Source organism: Myxocyprinus asiaticus, chromosome 30 (genome assembly GCF_019703515.2).
Source record: "Myxocyprinus asiaticus isolate MX2 ecotype Aquarium Trade chromosome 30, UBuf_Myxa_2, whole genome shotgun sequence".
NCBI lineage: Eukaryota > Metazoa > Chordata > Actinopteri > Cypriniformes > Catostomidae > Myxocyprinus > Myxocyprinus asiaticus.
In genome coordinates, this window is record NC_059373.1 from 5,208,530 (window position 1) to 5,230,105 (window position 21,576).

General features: G+C 37.9%; 1 protein-coding gene across 1 annotated transcript in view; it reads left to right on the top strand.

Moving 5' to 3' along the window:
* LOC127421578 (collagen alpha-1(XXII) chain-like) overlaps positions 1–21,576 on the top strand; it is an 83,037-nt gene that overhangs the window by 36,527 nt on the left and 24,934 nt on the right. The window contains 22 exon segments of the mRNA XM_051664711.1: positions 8,562–8,615; positions 8,945–8,998; positions 9,098–9,151; positions 9,243–9,296; positions 9,483–9,527; positions 11,563–11,616; positions 11,751–11,804; positions 12,813–12,848; positions 12,937–12,966; positions 13,051–13,104; positions 13,664–13,717; positions 16,319–16,372; positions 17,064–17,117; positions 17,243–17,296; positions 17,432–17,485; positions 17,647–17,700; positions 18,571–18,615; positions 18,705–18,767; positions 18,969–19,022; positions 20,612–20,653; positions 20,900–20,932; positions 21,069–21,122. Of these exon segments, the coding sequence (XP_051520671.1) occupies positions 8,562–8,615; positions 8,945–8,998; positions 9,098–9,151; positions 9,243–9,296; positions 9,483–9,527; positions 11,563–11,616; positions 11,751–11,804; positions 12,813–12,848; positions 12,937–12,966; positions 13,051–13,104; positions 13,664–13,717; positions 16,319–16,372; positions 17,064–17,117; positions 17,243–17,296; positions 17,432–17,485; positions 17,647–17,700; positions 18,571–18,615; positions 18,705–18,767; positions 18,969–19,022; positions 20,612–20,653; positions 20,900–20,932; positions 21,069–21,122 (1,104 nt within the window).

The window sequence follows — 21,576 nt, forward strand, 5'->3', positions numbered from 1 at the left end:
TTTCTGGGCAGGGCTGACAGAACCCATTAGACCTTGTGTTTCCCAGTTGCTGCCAGTGCTCCCGGCCACGGAGGCTGTTCCTCTGCCATTGTTAGCATTCTTGGCCATGGAGGCCATTTCCCAGTCACTGTCAGCGCACCCAATCATGGCAGTTGCTGCAAAGCCTGTCCAGTTCCCTGTGGTCATCGAATCTGTCTAGTTCCCTGAGGCTGTCGACGAGCCTGTCCAGTTCCTTGTGGCTTCGATGAGCCTATCCTGTTTCCTGTTGTGATCGACGAGCCTTTTCAGTTCCCCATTGTCATTGAGCCCGTCCAGTTCCCTGAGGCTTTCGGCGAGCCCGTCCAGTTCCCTGAGGCTTTCGGCGAGCCCGTCCAGTTCCCTGAGGCTTTCGGCGAGCCCGTCCAGTTCCCTGAGGCTTTCGGCGAGCCCGTCCAGTTCCCCGTGTCTGTTGGCAAGTCTGTCCATTTCCCTGTGGCTTTCGACAAGTCTGTCCAGTCCCTGGTGACCGTCGACAATCCTGTCCAGTCCCTGGCGGCTATCGACCAGCCTTTTGCTCAGTCCAGTGGCCGGCACCCATCAGACACCAGCTACCATTCTGTTGCTCAACCCAGTGGCCAGCACCTATCAGACACCAGTGACCAGCTTTTTGCTCAGCCCAGTAGCCAGCACCGTCAGACACTAGTCACCAGTCTGTTGCTCAGCCCAATAACCAGAACTGGTCAGACACCAGCTACCAGTCTGTTCAGTCCCCAGTGGGTTCCACTCACTCAGGCTCCTCCCTGGTCTGTCATCTGTCCCTTGACATGGCCCATTCCTTTCCTCTGGTCTTCCTCCAGTTCCAGTGTGGTCTTCTGACCTGCCTGGTCTCACGAGGTCTCTCGGTCTGATAGCACTCTCCTTCCTGTTATCTGTTAATGTGTTGGTCTCTGTTTTGTGTTTGAGCACATGGCTCTGTGTTTTTTGTCTGCCATGCACTCTTGTGTCCCAGCCCACTTGTTTCCTCTTGCCACGCCTCCTTGTTTAGTCCTTGTCATGTTGATTGTCTGCACCTGTCCCTCATGTGTCTTCCCCTATATATTGTGCCTTCTTCCCTCTTGTGTTTGTCGAAACACAATTGTTTTGTGATGTTAGTAAAGTTTGTTGTATTAGTCAAGTCTGTCGGTTGGTCTGTGAGTTCCTGTATTTAACCTGTGCCTGTTTTTGGTCAGTCATCTTAGTTATTTTATTCTTGTTTTTATTAGTCTGTTTTCTCTTCCCAGTGAGAGATTTTGTTTCCTTTTATTTAACAAAGTTTTTGTGTTCACTCATTCCTGCGATTTCCTCCTTCCTGCTACTTATCCTGACAATACTAAATTAATTTGAAATGGATATATTTGGAAAAATGTCTCAGCTAACGAACCATGCAGGGGAACAGTTTTATATATATATATATATATATATATATATATATATATATATATATATATATATACACACATATATATATATATATAATATAAACATTTCTGAAAATTGACATTCACATCATAATTTACTAATTTGTGTCAACCCTGTCAGACATACTAAAAAGGATGCTATTTTAATTTGATCCATCCAACAAGAGTGAAAGTTTTTAAATATCTAATAATGGTGTTCAGTAAAGGAGTTAAGTGATCAAATACAGTACATTCTATCAGAAAGACTCGAGATTATTGGAATAATATGAACAAAAAGATTTGTATATAATTTGGCGTATGCCCTGTCCTTCGGTTCAGCGTGCCAATGCTGCTTGAACTGTCAGATCCTGCCAGAGGCGATGACAGCAGGGGAGCGGAGCTTACCCCCGCCAGGACGGGACCTAAACTGGTGGAGATGGGGTGGGATGGGGGTTGAAAACATGCGAAAGAATGAAAAAATGAGAGGCAGCTAGTAGGCTTATAAAGCAGATGCTGTATTGTGATTGGATGTCTTGGATGTAATTGTATTGTGTCTGATGAATGAATCCCGAGATCTTCCTGCAAGAACTAGGCTTACGCTTTAATTTCTATATATATATAAAAAAAAAAATTTTCACACTATTCTGGAAATTCGGACGAAGTTGACAAAATTGAATATTTTTCCATCTTATCCATGTGTTGTACTCTGGGGCCATTTAGTTTTTTTCTCTCAGTTGAAGCTGCCTCTATAACCTGAACTAAAATGCCAAAATTATTCCACAAGTCTTAACAGAAATTATTACAGTGAGTTGACATATTGAAGCTGTGACCGCAGAGACCTCAACATTGTTTGTTGAAAACATGAAAAAATATAACAATTACCAGACCATGTGTCCTACTGTTGCATCCACCATGAGCAGGAAGTGGGAAAGGGGTCCTCAGAGTTATGGCTGACCATGACATTGTCTGATTTATTCAGGATTATAAAAAAAATTTGACTGTGTTGACACAAAGTGATGACAACTTTGAACGGCAGTTTTTACTTCTATAAGTACAAATCTTACAGATCACTACTTTTCCTTTTATATTTATGAATTTGTTGCATTTTTAAACACTTTGTTTGGCAGTTTAACATTGTGACTTGCTGAGGACAGGTTAAGTTGCATATGCTTCCAAGTATAGAGCATGCATTTAAAAAAATGCTAATTAAATTATTTAAAAATATAAGTAATGATTGCCCTGAGTATACACGTTTCCTTTAGATTTAACTTTTTCAGTATTTATATTATTATGAATTTCTTTGTTTTTAACATAAAGAGGACTTTTTTATGCTGGACATGTTTGTCCCTTATCTCAAGAATCAGTGATTTACATATTTTGAACAGCAGAATTATGGTTTCGCCAACCTCCGTGCATATGCAATGCAAGAAGCGTAGCACACCCAATCATACCGCTTAAAACTGACTCCCTCTGCTTCTATGCAGACAAAGATACAGTCTCCAGGGCATAATCATCTCAGCATAATATCATTATTAACCTCTATCAGTCAGAGATGCTTAAGGGAGCATTTGATGACTGTGGTGTTGGCAACAGAACAGTCACAGTCAGTTTTTTATTTAAACATTGACCTGTGCTGCCAACCTGCCATCATAAATGTCGGTTACAGTATCTTCTGTGCATTGCATTATTCACACAGTAAATATCTATGTCACACTTGTAATTTATTTTTTTATTTTTTATTAGACAATCATATTTGTCTGTGTAAATGTCTTGAAAGGAGTCAAATTTTTTGATTTCCATTGGGCACACACACTACACCGCCAAATTCAGATGTCAGTAGATGTCCACAGCTTGAAAAATGTTGCATGAAGTACAGGTCAGTGGAATTTCATACGGGCAAGCTAGAATATATATATATGTATATGTGTGTGTGTGTGTATATATATGTGTGTTGTTTCCATGTACTCACATGTATCTATGTATTAATATGTTAGTTAGTTAAACACAGAGGAGTTGGATGGTTAAACTGCATGATGCTGCAAACGCATGTCTGTGTTTGAGGTTTTTCTCTGCCTCTGTATGTTTCTCCGTCTTCTCTGTCTCTCTTGAAACCCCACCTGTTGTCATTTTGTCAATCTTTTCAAATTGAAATGATTGTTAGTTATCTTAATGGAGCTGTGGTGCAGCAGTTCATTCATATGTTTTGACATGATGAGGCTAGGTGCTGATGTGGGTGATGCAGGTTCGAGCCTGGACTGTAATGTGTCCCGATCGATTTCCCCTTTCTCCTCATTACTGCATTTTAGCTGAATTCTAAGGGAGCATAACATGTAGTCTTCATGGAAAAGGCACCCATCCATGCATTGAATCAGTGAATTCTGGACCAGAACATTACTGAAAAAAAAAAAAAAAATGCAACCTACTAGTAAACATACTTCAAATATTGATTTAAAAATTGCTCTGTCTAATGTACTATTCTATCAAATATCTTATTTTTTTTACTTATTAGAGTATCATGTCATTAGCATAGTGTGACTCTCCTGTTCTACTTGCTCCGTATGGGACTTGAACTGGCATCTCTGGTGTGGGAGGTGGGTGTGCTAACAAGGAGGCTAAAGGCTACTACCTCTAGTGTCAGTCGCTAGTGCACCTCTTGAGGTCAGGAGAGTGAGGTTTCTACACATTGCATAGCTATCTATCAGCTGGCTCCTGTTACACTCACCCCCTAAACCTAATTCCCATCTGGGTCATGGCACCATTGTGACACTCCTATTCTACCTGCTCCGTACAGGACTTGAACCAGTGTCTCCGGTGTCAGCTGGCTCTCGTTACGCTAGCTACATGTTAACATCAGACTTGACTAGAATCAAGTGTGAGAGTTGATCACTTGTGCACCTCACGTAATGTGCTCTATTAATGTGAATTGCATGAGTGACCATTAAAGAGGTTTCCACATGACTCATGTCTGAGCTGACATATGCATTGAGCTCTGTGGAGTGAAGAATCAGCAGCAGTATTGCCCCTGGCATTGCGATGTGCTTCCGTCATGCATTGTAACGTGGCAACTTTGACCCTGATGCTTCCCGCTGACCTTTCGAAGTGTCAGTCAATAACTAAGGGACAATTCAGATGGCACATCAATACATGGGTCAATACTAAAATCAATACAAGACATTCTCTGCAATGCTTTTAATGTGGATGCAAAGTCAATTTCAAGGCAAGTCAGTCCACTCAGTGGGCAGCTATTTTCTGTGGATACAAGCAGCATGAAAGTACAGCTCCTATTTTCTTGAATGGTAATAGACTGAAATCTCCAAAATGGTGGTCAAGATTGCGATCAAAGACCGTATTTCAAATCAGCAGTAAAGTCTGTCAACAACTGTATCATAAATTTTGCTTCTTTACCTCAGATCATGCTAGAAATGCTATTTTTCAGGCTGGCCCAACAAATGTGCATGCACATTCTGGCATTGATTGACAGGTTATGTGTGTATTGGCTCTCTTATCTGTAAGGTGGGACTTCCCTTTCTACATTTGCCATATTGGGTGTTCCAATTTCTCCCATTCATTTTAATACAAGTGCTCCATCTCGGGCTAATTAGTCTCTGGTGCAGGTCAAAGCTTAGCTTGATGCTGGCATTGAGTGGTCATATGGTAGCCCCTTAATGGAGTTGCTGCCCAAGACAAGCAGTCCAAATCAGTAACGTTTGAGGTTTAATTTTGTTTAGGATGCTGCCTTAGAAGGTAACTGTCAATGTAGGCAGTAGACAGCGAGGCAGCTAAGTTTTGGAAGAGCATGTATCTACAAAACTATAGTGCTTCTACGAAAATTAAGAATCTCTAAATTCTAATTGAACATCATCTTACGGAAAAAAGCATATTGGATTGTATTATTGTTTTTTTTATTTTTATCTTTGCTCATGGTTTTCTCCAGATATATGACAATGAGAAAAGACTACAATTTCATGTAATTCCCCCCCCCCCCCCTCAGATTAAAGTGGTTGTGTAGTTATGTCACTCTCTCTTGATGATGTCTGTCAGTTATTGGTCGACTTCATCAAAGTGAAAAGAACTTTGTGAGTAAGTACAGGCAAGCTGGCAGTCAGCTGTGGAGTGTAAAGTTGCTACTGTATTATTAGGTCATAAAAGCCTCTCACTTTTACCGTTCAACACTCAGAATTCCAGGAGATTCCCTGGAGTTAATGTGATATGAAAGTCAAGACATAACTGGAAAGATATTCCAGTTCTTAGCACCATTTAGCATTATAGTATATATTTAATTATTTTCACCTGGAGAACTAGATCTGTGATTGCTTCACCACTGTTAACTTTTTTTTTTCCTTGATCTCAGAAGGTTTTCTTCATAGGGTTATTTTTGTTTGCTATCAAGGAACACTATTGTATTGTCTTATGTCTCATGAATAACATTTCAAGGAATAAGAGATTTTCAGTTTTTAGTCAAGTGGTATGTTGGTCGTGTCTTTCAGAAGTTGGTTTAAGGTGCCTACACACTAGAGTTTATGCTACATAGGAGAACAAGAATCAGTTATTTTCCTTAAAAGAAGGACAGAGTTGGAAAGTGCAAGGGTTTGCGTGGGTGCCTCACAAAAATATAGAGTTCTGGCAAACACATACTTGACACAAATTTGCTGAAAATTTGCCACTCATTATTTTCACATGCAAATGAGCTTGTGATTCATGGCAAATGTTTGCCCGAAATTTGCAGCTCTTCACCATTAGTGGTGAACCTGCAGCAAACCTTTGGCAACAATGGACAATTTTGCCGCAAAGCTCATTTGTATGTGAAAATAATCAATGGCAAATTTGCGGTAAGTTTGTGGCAAATTTGCCATGAATTTTTTATTTCTGTAAGGGTAGATGATTCATCACTGCAACCAAAAGTTGCAAACATTGCAGCTATGGCTGCAATTCTGACGTATGCATTGGTATCTTTCATATGCTTCGTCGGAGCTTTCTCTAGTGTGTAAGCAGGGTTGGGAGGGTTACTTTTGAAATGTATTCCACTACAGATTACAGAATACATGCTGTAAAATGTAATTTGTAATGTATTCTGTTAGATTACTCTAATGGAATAATAATAAATAACTGTAGTGGAATACAGTTACTTATATTTTGTATTTTAAATACGTAATCCCGTTATATGTATTCCGTTACTCCCCAACCCTGTGTGTAAGCACCCTAAGGGGGAGTCCAGACCAAGTTAGACACAGCGCAACTAATAGAACAAAACGCAGGTGTCTCAAGATGTTTTTAAGAGTTGAAGTTCTTTCAAACTTGATGCTGCATCTAGGACCGTGGGACTCCTGCACGAGATGCTAAAAAAAAAACAACGGTTCAGCAATCATAGACATCTGTTGCAAAAAGTGCATTTGGTGTGAATGGCCCTGTATTACGGTGGCTGTGAAGTGCAAAACCAAACAGTGTTGGCTTAGCAGTTAAAGGCTCTGTGTTACAGATCAGAAGGTTGGGGGTTCAAGCCCCAGCACTGCCAAAATGCCACTGCTGGGCCCTTGACCCTATCTGCTCCAGGGGTGCCACATCATGGTTGACCTTGCACTCTGGCCCCAGCTTAGCTGGGATATGTGGGGAAAAAAAGAATTTCACTGTATATGTGCTAATGTGTGATAAATAAATACAATTATTATGAAGACAGAAAACACAACAACAATTCAGTCAAAACAGACAGGGTAGGTACCATTGCTTCTCACCTGATTGGCTGTGTGGAGAATACCTCCTTTCCTCAGGACTGGTTCTCTGCCCACTTCTGCAATTATTTTCAAAATTCATTCCAAATGTTCAGTTACTGAAAATTGTGAGTGGTTTGTCACTCTGTAAAACAGTAATGGGACACTTTATAACACAGAGAGCAAGCGAGCAGGAGTAGTTTTAGGTACGATGTTAGTTTAGGTACGATGTTAGATGTTAGTTAGTAATAGTTTTAGGTATGGTGTTCTTCTACTGTGTGTAAGAGCCCGTCTAAAAATTCCACAAACTGCGCTAGAATGCCGGTTTCCAAGCGTTTTTTCAATTGACTTGCATATTCTAACATAACAAACACTGTTATTATAAAAGCATTTTCACATTCTAAAGGTTGCAGTAGACTGGCGGCGTGATGGCTCACTTTCTACATTTGAAGCAAGCATGTCCAATTATGAGTACAGTGTTAAATTATTTTAGAAAAAAAAATTGCAAAAATGTTACCAATATATTATTTTCATATTGTATAGGTTGTAGAAGGCTACTCTTAGGCATCAGCTGGAACCTTTATAATTTTTATTTTTTATTTTTATTTTAAACAGCAGTGTTTTTCAAGTTACAACACACAAGTTGAATGAACGCTTGGACACCACCAAACTTTTAGCGCAGTTTGTGTACTTTAAGACGGTCCCTCACACACTAGATGTACATGACACCATAGATGAACTTCGTACCTAAAACTAACTTTTCCTGCTTACTGTTTTTACTCTCTGTGTTAAAGTTTCCTGTTACTGTTTTCTCGAGAGGGAAAACACTTCAAATTATTGCGTTTTTCAGTTAGTGACCTTTTGTCATGGATTTTGATATAATCCGTGAACCAATCCTGAAGAAAGGACCAGATCTCATTCACAGCAACCGGTTAGAAGCTATGGTTCCTGCCCTTTCCGTTTCAACTGAATTGCTGTTGTGTTTTCTGTCTTGCCGTTGTGTTTCTGAATAGCCGTTGTGTTTCCTTAATTGCCGTTGTGTTTTCTGATTTGCTGTTGTGTTTTCTAACTTGTTGTTTTGTTTCCAGATCCGCTGTTGTGTTTTCTGATTTGCACTTATGCCGTTGTGTTTTATTATTTGTTGTTGTGTTTCTGAATTGTTATTTTGTCTTTGGATTTGCCATTGTGTTTTTAGATTTGTTGTTTTGTTTTTCACTTCATGGCCACCGTACTTTAGACTGTTTAAGTTCTTTTGAACATGGTAACATTGTACATTGTATGTTGCTATTTAGCAGCAGGATTCATGATCATTTCTTACAACTTACATGAGCATATAGCACATGCTAGAGACTGAAGAGTTCCGTGGCCTCATGGAGGCATATCCAGATGTCATGTGACATCATTATGCACAGCCATGATGAAGTTCCATCTCTCTCCACAGGGGGACAGTGGTGAGCACTGTGAACCTGGAGCTAGAGGAGATAAGGGCAAGAGAGTAAGATGCAACAAAAATTTAAATATAATAAATATTGTATAAATATATAAATATAAATATATAAATGATTCTTAGGAATAACTTGCACTGATGAATTGTGCACAATAAGACCAGGGACATTTATTAGGACATTAAATTGGTTCATTTTGATTCTTTAAAACACTAGTGATTACTTATTTATTCCCATACACTTTATATAGGTATTCTTATTCTTTTCTAATAAATGCATTCCTGAAAAGAGACAGTGATGTGTTTATAAATGACACTGAGATGTTCCCTGTTGTAATATTATCTGGTTCCTGTTTATTTTACTCTTGGGCATTATTTAGGGATCAGATGGTTTGCCTGGTCTGGCTGGGAAACAAGGAGATAAAGGAGAGAGAGTGAGTACTGGGACATGTGATTTTGTTTGCATGTAGTTTGTGGTATATTACGTTGTACATTAAATTGATCCAGAATATCATGTTTGTGTTAATGAATAGGGTGAGCGAGGACTCTCAGGTGAAGCTGGGTTACCTGGACCTTTTGGACCGAAGGTAAGACATAATTTCCTCTACATTCTTCTCAAATCTTTTTTTTTTTTTTTTTTTAACATGGTCTGAATTTTTTTAACCCATTTTCAAACAGGGTATCCAAGGTGATGCTGGTACTCCCGGAGCACCGGGTCCACAAGGGGCGTCTGTAAGTTTGACCTGTGCATTGCAAAAAACTTTACACTGTTTACTTACAGTATAATCACTTAATTAGAAACAAACTGAAATCACTATTTCCACAATATTGGGTTACATGTATCTGCAGGACTGTTCACAGTGTATCAAATGTGTTTCTCTACAAAGTTTGCAACATATTAAGTTTGTTTTTCTTCAGGGTGGCGCAGGAGTAAAAGGAGATAAAGGATCACCCGGAGATCAGGTGAGGGAGAATTACCACCTGGCAATCAAACCACTGTAACACTGAAATACATCACGTTTTCGCTTCTAACTTCATGAAACATAAACAGAATATGACAAACATTAATGGTTACTTAGAGTAGATGCTCCCAATTCAAATGGGCCCAAATGTGATATGTGAATATCTTGATATAATGGCTGTTCCTGGGTTCTAATGCCTCCCAGGTGTGTTCCTCATTGAATTAGCATGGTAGGTGCTTTAGATTTACTCCATTTCTTTTGTCTGTTCAATTCTTATTCTTGTTCACTTTTTTAATGGCAAATAATTGACAGTTGATTAATCGTTAACAACCTTAGTCCCATGCCCTTCATTAGCAACTACCCCGAGCAGTGAAATGAAATTAAACTGATAGAGACCATTATATACTGAAATATTTACATTTAAATGTTGCTTGCAAAAAAGATAATTTAGTCAGAATACATGGCTACTTTTGATTGCCCGTCAATGGAGAAATGTTGATGTTTTTTGGACCAGGTGGTGTATTTACAGATGGCTACAGTTATTTACCTGCTGAAGCTAACTAGAGCAGGCTAACCAATCAAACCTTGACCTCTTAGTTGAGTCCAGTGACACAAGCATGATTTAAAGAGCACAAGACTAACTCTGGAATAACTTGGACCAAGCCCAAACTGGTCATTGTCACGAAGTACTGTATATACCTGTCATAGTTAGACACTACATAGGGAATATTTCTATAGAGGGAGTGTATGTGTGTACTGAGGGAGGCTAATAACTCAAACTGATGTCACAGTGTTGATGCAGACTCCATATTTCCTGTCAGGTACATGTGTGGGTGTCACACAGTAGTCAGACTGGCCTTAAAACAGTTTCTCACGAAACAATGCTGCCACCATACCACAGTCTGCTGTCTGTCCGATAGTCCACCTCCACACACAGTGAAAACTTTAGACAAAATCTGCTTTCTAGAATCCTCATTCAAATACTTAAATCATAGAGAGGAAACTGAAACTAGAAAAGGAAAATCAGTCAATATTTATAATGTTGGCTTGACAAAGTATTGTCTGAAAGTTTAAAACAGTTAATGGTTAGTTTGAATTCAGAAGGTTTTACATACTTGTGTAGTTTGAATTCTTGGGCAGTTTGAAGAAAGATTTGAAGTTTATATAAGCCTGTTATATGTGCCTTGCTACATGGTTGCTAAGGTGCTAATAGATTAAGTTGCTAATGTGTTCTGAAGGGTAGATTGGTGAATTAAAAGGAGCTAAGGCATTTCCAAGTAGTAGGTACGGTGATTACAGATGTAGACAGAGACAGACAAACAGTGCAAACATACTCAAACCTAATATTTTCATTGTGCAGACAGTCCTAGAACTCACTGGCTTAGTTGAGGCTAAAATGTCCTTATTTAAAACACAAAAAATGCTGGAAATCCAATACCCTGCCAAAAATGAATATATTTTTGGATGCAATACATGGCTCATTACAAAAGGAAATATCAGATTATACAGTTTTGCTGCTTATGGCTTTTCATTTTAACTTAAATGGCATTGAATTCAAAATAAATACTCCATACAAAATTAATTTACCATCTGTTATTCCCTGAATTCATGAGCTGAATCAGCAGGAGCTGCAGACTACATATATTGCACATGTTATCAAGAAATTCTAGAGTCATCATGTTTGAGTCATTTTCCATCCCGTCAGTCATTTTCCAGCAAAAACATTCTGGGTTTTTAAGAAATAAAGCACCTGTACAGATTAACATGCATGGTTCAGAGATGCTTTAAAACATCTTTTGTGACACAAGCTGTAGTTTATAAGAACAAAATGCTTTACAATTGGCATACTGTACTGATGGCACAAAGTTGCAGGAATGATGGACAATTAAAGTCTTCTATTTAGATGGCTCTTTATAAAAATGGTTAGCGCTGCAAAATCTGAAGCAGAATACATCATATAAACAAATAATACATCTGTATATTTTAATTACAGTAATTTTACATTCAATTATGTCTTACTTTCAAATGTTGTATAGGGTGATCCAGGTTTAGATGGGTTTCCAGGGAAACCTGGTGTTCCAGGAAAAGATGTGAGTATTTACAGAGTTCTGTAATGTATATAATTTGTCGTGCACGGCTTTGCTCAGCATGTACAATGGATGTGGAATATTTTTGTGCTTTCTGCTTCATGCTTGACGCAGAAGATCATTTTCACTATTAACAGGGTCTTAGGGGATTAATTGGTGCTCCAGGCCCAAATGGAGTCAAAGGAGAAAAGGTATGGATAAACTTTTTGTGGTACTGGTTGCAAATGCTTAGTGATTTCAAGTGGGAAATTCAACTGGAGAATTTGTGGAATACGTTATCATCATCATGCCCTCTTGTAAGGGACAAACCCCTTTCATACCCTTGCATAAGGGTTAATTCATTTAAATGTTGGATATGTTGGAACACAATGTAACACCATTATTCAAGCCTCCATTTTACGGATTTCTGTTCACGCGATTAGCACATTTCAAGTAAATGTATAATGGAACAACTGCTTTTGCAAACTGCAACTGCAAACTGCTTTGATGTTCATGATGTGTCATAAACTGGCTGGTCAGTATTTACAAAAGGTTTGAACATCAAAGACATTGATCTTTAAAGAATGGATGCACCAAAATTTCAGCCACCAAAGATTTTTAGCTGAAAATGCCTTTGAATGCCATTTTTGGTTTATGGCACCAGTTTGTCTTGAATTTTCATTTCGGTGCATTGGTACTAGTACAGCAAAAGCATATTAAGAGACTATTCTCATTGCTTTTTTTTTTTTTTCTTGAGATCTGGTCAACGTTGTCGTGAAAACGCTTGTGTTTTTAGGGATGAATGTATTTGAGTCTTCGTTATTTCACATTCAGTAAAATCCCCAAAACACAAATCTTTTCTAGAAAATTAACATTTTTCATAGTTTTCATATTGCTGAATTTGTCACATACTTATTCCACAAATAGAGTACATACACACCCACTCAAAAATTTCAGACTGGAATTCATCCAGTCTGTATAATTTTATTTCTAAAATCTGTCTCACACACACTTTCAGGAACATTTTCACAAAGGCAATGAAAATTACTACTTTGTCAGATGTGGTAACTTGTGGTACTGGCGATTCTAAGCACTCCACTCAAAATATCAAATCAGACGTTTTAAGGAATTTAAAATAGCACTGAATGAAAAAAAAAATCATGTATTAAAATGCATTGTCAGTCATCTCTTAAAGCACATTGTGATGGTTTGGTTGATAGGGAGAAATTGGCCTGGCTGGAATACCTGGTGATGCGGTAAGACCTTTAATTTGTTGAACAGAATAAATCACATGTAAAATGGTTAATTTTGAGTTGCTGATGGTGTTTCTTTGTGTTTTCCCAGGTTCAGCTGGCAGGACTCAAAGGGGAGACTGTAAGTCTAATAACAATCTACAAGAATAGAGACAATGCTCAGACTATTTCCAAATACTCTTCTAAACTGTTTGTGTGTTTTCAGGGCATCCCTGGCCCACAAGGGCCCCCTGGGGCTGATGGCCCTCCTGGACCTCCTGTAAGATATACACTGTGATCTATTTACAGATTTGTTTTCCCCCAAACATGCCATATTATTATTTTAAACGTATTGTTGATATATCATCACAATCCATATTTTATTAATAGCAACATTTTAACATTAATGTCATTGCATTAGATTGCATACTACATCAAACCAAGTGACAAAATAAGAGATAGGACAACAATAAATTTGACTTCAGAATACTGTTCAAAATAAAGACATAAAGTATTTGGACACTTTCTGGTTGTCAAACATTAATAGAGCTAATTCATCATTAATGGGATAAATTACATTAGTGGACTTGAGGGTAACTGACTTCATGCATCCACTAAAAATCCCATCGAGAAAAGTTAGTTCAGAGAAAAGATCTAGTATCATTTGTTTGTAGATGCCACTTACTTCGATATTGTATTACCTAATACAGTGACATTGTGCAAAATACTTTTGGGGCCACTACACACCTGTATGGTCTGTGTTTAAAATGTTTTCCCATGGTGTTTTAGCTTCTGCATTTTTTTTTTCTTTTTCTTATTATTGATTATATTTTTCTCAGGGCCCACCTGGACCCCCAGGTTTGGCTGGGGAGCCTGGTGAGAATGGACAAAGGGTAAGACATTTATATTTTATTAAATAAATATATATATCTTTGGCTTGTTTAATGGAGATGGAAGATGTTCTATAACTTGATACATTGTAAACATGGTGACAGGAAGCTGTAGATCGCAGTGTGGCTTGGAAGCGTTCTGGTTAAATTAAACCGTGCAAGCTCGTAACGAAGAGAGAAAGGAAGTGTTCAAACACTGATGACCCTTACGCTCACAGATGACCTCAAACTGAGGAGATGATGGTATCATTTAAATGTACTCGGAGTCCTCCAAAAACATTTGCTTCTGCCAAAAAATAAAAATAGCACTTAGATAACAGTGTGAAACAGAAAAAGTGCTAAATATATATACAGAATATATATTTGTATATTATTGAAATAGTTCACCTTCACCCTCATGCTGTTCCCCTTGACTCTCTCTTTCTGTTCAACACATGAGGAACAATTTTGAAGAACAATGCTTCAGAATGGAACATGGAACTGAACATTGCTTCAAAATGGCTTTTTGACCATACAATAAGTGGATGGTGACTGGGGTTGTCAGTCATTAACATTTAACATCTTCAGTTTTTCACTGAAGTAAGTTATACAGGTTTGGAATGACATGAGGTTGAGTAGATTTCGACAGCTTTTTGGGTGTACTATTTTTTGACCTCATTGACTTCATCTGTAACTTTGATGTTCTGATTGTTGCTTGGGTTCTCACCGCTCATTGGGGGAGACGAGGACTGATAGTACCTTAAGAGAGGGAATTTTAAGACAGATCTTGTTGTGCACAGTAGTGAAAATTGCAGGTGGCGTTTGAGTGAGTGTAGAATGATGCAGAACTGCAGAACAGCAGGGAGCCCTAAGTGACAAGCTTAAAGAGTGTTATTTTCTCTATTTTGTGTCCTTATATCTGTAATACTGTACCTTCAACTGCCTATCTTCCCTTGTGTATCAATAACAGCAGGGAATGCTTAAGTCAATATGTTCTAAACATTATTAAATGAATAAACAACACGTTTGTGAGGTAGAGAACTTGTAATATCCACTGATGTCCAGATAAGGGCAGCTCAACCTTTGTTATGTACCTCCTAAGATGGAAGATTATTTAATTATTCGAGTCATTGTACAATGTCAGACAGAGACCATCCACTCTACACACTGTTCTGAAACATAAATATATATTGTTTTTAAATTGGGAAAAAATAAGACCTGATATTCCTCCAATGGTGGTTTATCAGACAGATTAATAAACTACACATTAATAAATATGTGCATTAAAATAGAATATTATACAACTTGAAACTGATCAGCCACAACATTAAAACCATTTACAGGCAGTGGCGTAGGCAAGGGTGGGCCGGGATGGCACCCAGAATATTACAGATTATATTTATAAAATAGTTTAAAAATGCATAAATTCTGATTTCTTTAAGTGTGAAAGAACTGTTTGAAAGTGCCGCCTTCTTGTTATTAAGGAAAATTTGGTTAAAAAAAAATTTGGCCCATTTTTATTGAGGCCCACCCAAAAGTGAATAACATTTATTATCTCGTTACAATGGCACCTGTCAAGGGGTGGTATATATTAGGCAGCAAGTTAACAGTCAGTTCTTGACTTTCATGGTCAAAAAATGGTCAAGCGTAAGGATCTGAGTGACTTTGACAAGGGCCAAATTGTGATAACTAGATGACTGGGTCAGAGTATCTCCAAAACAGCAGGTCTTGTGGGGTGTTCCCAGTATGCAGTGGTTAGTACCTACCAAAAGTGGTCCAAGGAAGGACAACCGGTGAACCAGCGACAGGGTCATGGGCGCCCAAGGCTCACTGATGCACGTGGGGAGCTAAGGCTAGCCTGTCTGGTCCGATTCCACAGAAGAGCTACTGTAGCACAAATTGCTGAAAAACGTAATGCTGGTCATGATAGAGATGTGTCAGAACACACAGTGCATCGCAGCCATGCTGACCCCTGTCCACCGCCGAAAGCACCTACAATGGGCACAGTGAGCGTCAGAACTGGACCATGGAGCAATGGAAGAAGGTGGCCTGGTCTGATGAATCACATTTTCTGTTAGATCATGTGGACGGCCGGGTGCATGTGTGTCGTTTACCTGGGGTCCTAAGTCTCTGTGGTCATTAAAAATCCCAGGACACTTTTAAAAAATAGTAGGGGTGTAACCTTGGTGTCCTGGCCAAATTCCCCCTATTGGCCCTTTTCAATCATGGCCTCCTAATAATCCCCTTTCATGAAATGGCTCTATCACTCTACTCTTTCCTCTCCACCAATAGCTGTTGTGTGGTGAGCATACTGGTGCACTATAGCTGCCGTTGCATCATCCAGGTGGAAGCTGCACACTGATGGTGCTTGAGGAGAGTCCCCTGTTCAGTGTGTGAAATGCTTTGTGTAGTTTCAGAGAAGCACTATATAAATGTAACGTTTATTCTTTCATTCACATATATTGTGTGTGTGTGTGTGTTTCTATAAATCCTAATTACCGACAATGCTGATATGATACTGATACCAATCTATTGTGCATCCCGATTTTTATTTTTTCCCTAATTTTTCTTTCATATGTGGCATGACTCTCCTAAGTTTCTTCTTTCTCTTTGTTTTTTGTTTAGGGTAAAAAAGGCGATGCAGGATTGCCTGGAGTTGATGGTCTCCCAGGACCACTTGTAAGAATTATAGACTCACTTCACAAACACCAACTATCAATTACACATGCAACACTCATTATCAGCCATAAAATCTTCCTGTAACATGTGGGTCAGTTTTGGCTTGTGTTATGAACAATAATGGCTATGTTTCGAATGGAATACTAGAATGAATACTTCATACTGTATTTACTGTGTACTGCATACTATATGTATACTACTATTTTTTTTTTTTTTTTTTTGGTATGTTATGTGGTAGTATGCTGTTCCAATATGCAGTAAGCAACAATTAATGTGAATAGTGTTATACATTGTCACAGGACATCAGTAAATTGCATGTTTAGTTTGACAAGTGGCATCTGATCATCATATTGCAAATAAATGCAGCTATTTCAAATTTTTTTCCATTCCATAATTGTCTTAATTGTTGCTGTCTGCATTGCAGTAAATGTAGTAGATCATCCAGGTATTCCATGCATACAGAAAATTTGCATACTATGCTAAATTTATAAACTTCATTCTGCACCAAAATTAAAAAGTATGCACAGAATATGTACTCCATACTGCAAAAAAACAATAATATGGTGGTATATATGCATACAATGCACAGTATACATACTGCATCCTGAAAAAACAGAGATTTATTTTTTGATTCTTTTTTTTTTTTTTTACATTTGTTTTTTGTGTTTTGTTTTGTTTTGTTTTGTTGTAGGGTCCTCAAGGGCCTCCTGGGCCTGCTGGTAGTCCTGGGCAGACAGGACCTCCCGTGAGTTTACATACAGTACATCACGAAAACACATGACAATTTTAGTGGCTAATTCAAGAATATAGTAAACTACAGAGCAGGACAGTATCAGATACCATTAAATTAGCTATTTATTGTTCTAACAGGGATTACCTGGTGAAATTGGATTTTCGGGAAAACCAGGAGAACCAGGAAAACCAGTAAGTCACTGTGACTTTGCACTAAAAACTCAAACACAATATGTACAAACTTTAACAATCTGTTATCCTATTAACTGAGCTCTAATATTATTTGTGCAAAAACTTGAAATTTTTTAATGGTAATTATTTTTTCAGGGCTTGCCAGGAAAGGATGGACTGGACGGTTTCCCTGGAAACGATGGAGAGAAGGTTAGAGATGTTTTAATGAGGGAGTCTTTGAAATCAGTTTCTTGGAGGCAGAGCTTTATCGTTTAAACCCTGGTCTGAAGACCAGATCTGTGTTTGACCTCTCTGTGAGTGTTTTACTTGTAGTGCAGTCTGCAATTAATCATTTTATTATTTCCTTTTAGGGGCAAAGGGGAGAACCTGGACAGGATGGCTTCCCTGGCAAACCCGGGCCAAAGGTAAAGGGTGCCATGGCCTAGCGTTTTTCAAAGGTTGAAAGTTTAAACCCCAGATGGAACAGTTAAAGGAATATTCAATACAAGTTCAAATAAGCTCAGTTGACAGCATTTGTGGCATAATGTTGATTACCACAAAAAGTAATTTTGTCTCTTACCTCCTTTTCTTTAAAAAAAGCAAAAATCGAGGTTACAGTGAGGCACTTACAATGGGAGTGAATGTGGCCAATGTTTGGAGGGTTTAAAGGCAGAAATGTGAAGCTTCTGATTTTATAAAAGCACCTACATTAATTCTTCTGTTAAAACTTGTTTATTATTTGAGCTGTAAAGTTTTTACACTCATTTTAGGGTTTTAGGGTTTGTTAGCATTACATCATCATGGCAACGAAGTTGTAAAATTGGCTATAAATTTACACAAAAATGGTTAGTAAGTGATTTTGTCTCACTAAAATCATGTTAACATGCATATTGTTTATGTCTTGTGGCTATACTTTTAAAAAAGTGAGTATTTTAACATTTAAAAATTGGTCCCCTTCACTTTCATTGTAGGTGCCTCACTGTAAACCAGATTTTTGCTTTTTATTTTTGTAAGAAAATGAGAGGCTAGTCAACATTAATTTGTGTGGGAATCCATATCATGCCACAAATGCTATCAATTGAGCTTAACTGTTTTGAACCCAGAACATTCCTTTAATGAGCCATCTTGGTGCCCTTGATCAACCCCAGGTTGCTCCAAGGAGGATTGTCTCTGAAAGTTGTTTTGGACTAAGACTAAGAATGTGAAACGAAGAGTAAAGTTACGTAAATGCCACAACCATTACTTTAGTTTCTGTAAAGATTTCTTTGTCACTAATGCCTTTCTTTCTCCTTCAGGGAGATGAAGGCCCTCCGGGGCCACGAGGACCTGCAGGTGAACGGGTGAGGAAAGCAAAACTTAAATAAATCTCTACAAAGTCTTGACAAAAAGACACGATACAACAATCTTTCTCTTCCTTGTTCTGAATCAGGGAGAGCCCGGTTTAGCTGGGCAGTCCGGCCCAGTTGGACCCAATGGAGAGAGAGGAGTCCAGGTAAGACAGAACTTACATGGACATAAACTTTTCTTTTCTTCTTTTTTTACAATATTGAGAATTCGGGGGGGGGGAAATGTCCTTGATTGTCATTGTCAAAAAATCTCATTGGGCCTAAATATACGTTTTTGTGTCTTTTCTTATGTGGTTTTCTTTGAGTCTTGCTTTTGTTGAGATTTCGTCCATTCTTCTCTCTTGTAGGGAGAGAGAGGAAGAGATGGACCAACTGGAGCAAAAGGAGACAAAGGAGACAGGGTGAGGAAGAGAAGAGAAGCAAATATGAAACGCAGACAATAGACCCTGTTGAAATTACCATTTTAGACCGGCATCAGTCTCCATGTTGGTTTTTGCTGGTTTGCTGCTAGTGGACCAACACAATGCAACTGGTGAATGGGGTCATCAGTCATTGTTGATCATTAGCATCTCTTGGTGACCAACTTCCAAAACTGAATAGATGCTGGTGACCAGCTACTGTACGCTGGTCTCTTCAGTTGGGATGCATGTAAATGTAATTAAAATGTTTTAAAGGCTTGTTTTTGTTTTCAGATTGTGATGTAATCACAGGCATGCATGCATACTGATATTTGAGACCAAAATCTTGAGCTGTTTTTGACTATGTGTTAGTCCTTGAGGGAATTTTCAGAGGAGGCTGATAAATTAAAACATTCATAATTTTATTAATATCAATAGCATTTAATGTATTTTTCATATTTAATTAGATTAAATATTACAATTTAATGCTAATAATAATTATTATTATTAAGTTATTAAAAATTAAATTATATTATTAGACTTTAAATACACATTAAACACATGAATATCAATTAGGATTTGTGCAGATATTGTCAAATAATCTGTTACTGTTCTGATAGTCATTCTTGATGATCATTTCAAACGCTCCAATAAATATATCACATAATTAATTTGACAACTTGATCTGTTCTGTACATCTAACACAGACAGTGTCACCATCTGGGGATTTTGTTAGTCGGTGGATAAATACGTGGATCAGCTAAATCTTCAGCTAGTGACTGAATGATCTTATGGTAAAGTCTTTGACTCCAGTACAAAAATTCCAGATTCTAATCTGCCCTAATATATATATGTATAATTTAATAAACAAAGATTGCATCTGAACGTCAGTAGATGTGTATCATGAGCAGAGACAATCTCCAGGGCTGGATCGCCACTTATTATAGCAGACACAAACGAATTGTAACTCCTACTCAAGAACTGGAGTTGTTTCCTTTGCATTAGAGTGGTAAAAAATTGGTAGGGACATGTCCACCCGTAAATGAAGCCTATGATAATTCACCAATGCCACACAGAAAATCAACGTGATATTGTAGTCATTTGTATGTATATAGTAGTCATTTGTCTTGTAATAAACAAAGAAAAAAGATATCCTTTCATAGTAAACTTATATAGATATGAAATAATCATAAAAATGTAATTTATGGAAGTGCAAAAAGCACTACACTATTGCATATCTCGGGTCTTTCATGACCCTGTACACTTTTGGAAACTAAGCAGTTATAAAAATTTGTATTTTTATGCAATTGTGCCTCTTTTTTTTTTTTTTTTTTTTTTAACACTTTTCAGAAGAGAAAGGTTGAGGAATACTAAAGAGGTGTGGGCATAACTAAAAAAAAAAAAAAAAAATGGATGAGGTACAGGGGGTGGATTTAGGTCCCGGGTCACTAAAGACCCGAGATATGCATTAAAGGGTTAATCTGTCAGTAATGGTTTCCTGAAGCCATTAGGTCTTTAATGAGATAATTAGCATGCTGACAGAATGTAGACATAACCTCTCTTTCCCTCTGTTACTGTCTCTATTCTTACAGGGTGAAATGGGACCCATTGGACCAGCAGGGGCCCCAGGAAATGTGAGGACAACTTATAATGACATATACTGTATATCCATTTGTAACCGTACAACCTCTGTAATCGCCATATACATATCTGATATCATAGTTGTTTTCACGTTTGAAAGTACTCCTGGTAAATGAGAATACACTATAGCTGTTATGCCATCATCTGTCTTTGTATTTAATCATATATTGATTTGCCTGAAAATGATGCACAGTTTATATATAGCTGTGACTCCTAATTCACCATTTAAAATTTTCTAGGTGGCCAATGTGATCCCTGAACCGGGTGAACCGGTAAGTCAATTGTCATTCATGCATAGCTCCTATCTACCTGAATGGGGAAAGACTAAAATGGTTTGAGATTCCTTTTCAGTAACATCACAATTCTGAGTGTCCCGTCTACACCTCCTTATTTGCTATTTCTCTTTAGGGTAATCCCGGAGAGAAAGGAGAGAAAGGGGACCAAGGAAAACCAGGCGAGATGGTGAGGTTTAGTCCTTCCAAAGCTTCTAAAATACTTTTTATATCAAATCAAATTACTCTTGCAGTTTGTATGAACGAGCATAAGAGGGCAGTAGTGAGTCAGAATCGCATAAACTACATGTGAGTCATCTCTTGCACCCACTGAAAATGATTTCATTTTAAATTCATGTTACTGTCACTAGTACCATATTAATAATAGAAGCATACAATCAAATCCAATGGAAACACACACAGACAAATAAAAAACAAAACAAAAAACAAATCAAACAATAAAATAATGATGATGATGATATAATAATAATAATAATAATAATAAGCATACAAGTACAGCTGCAATCGAAATTATTCAACCCCCCTAAGACAGTAAGGATTTACAAAGGTAAGCTTTTCTGATGACCCAGAATCTTTAAACTTTACATCTATATCAGTTGAGTGACACATTCAAAGTCATAGTG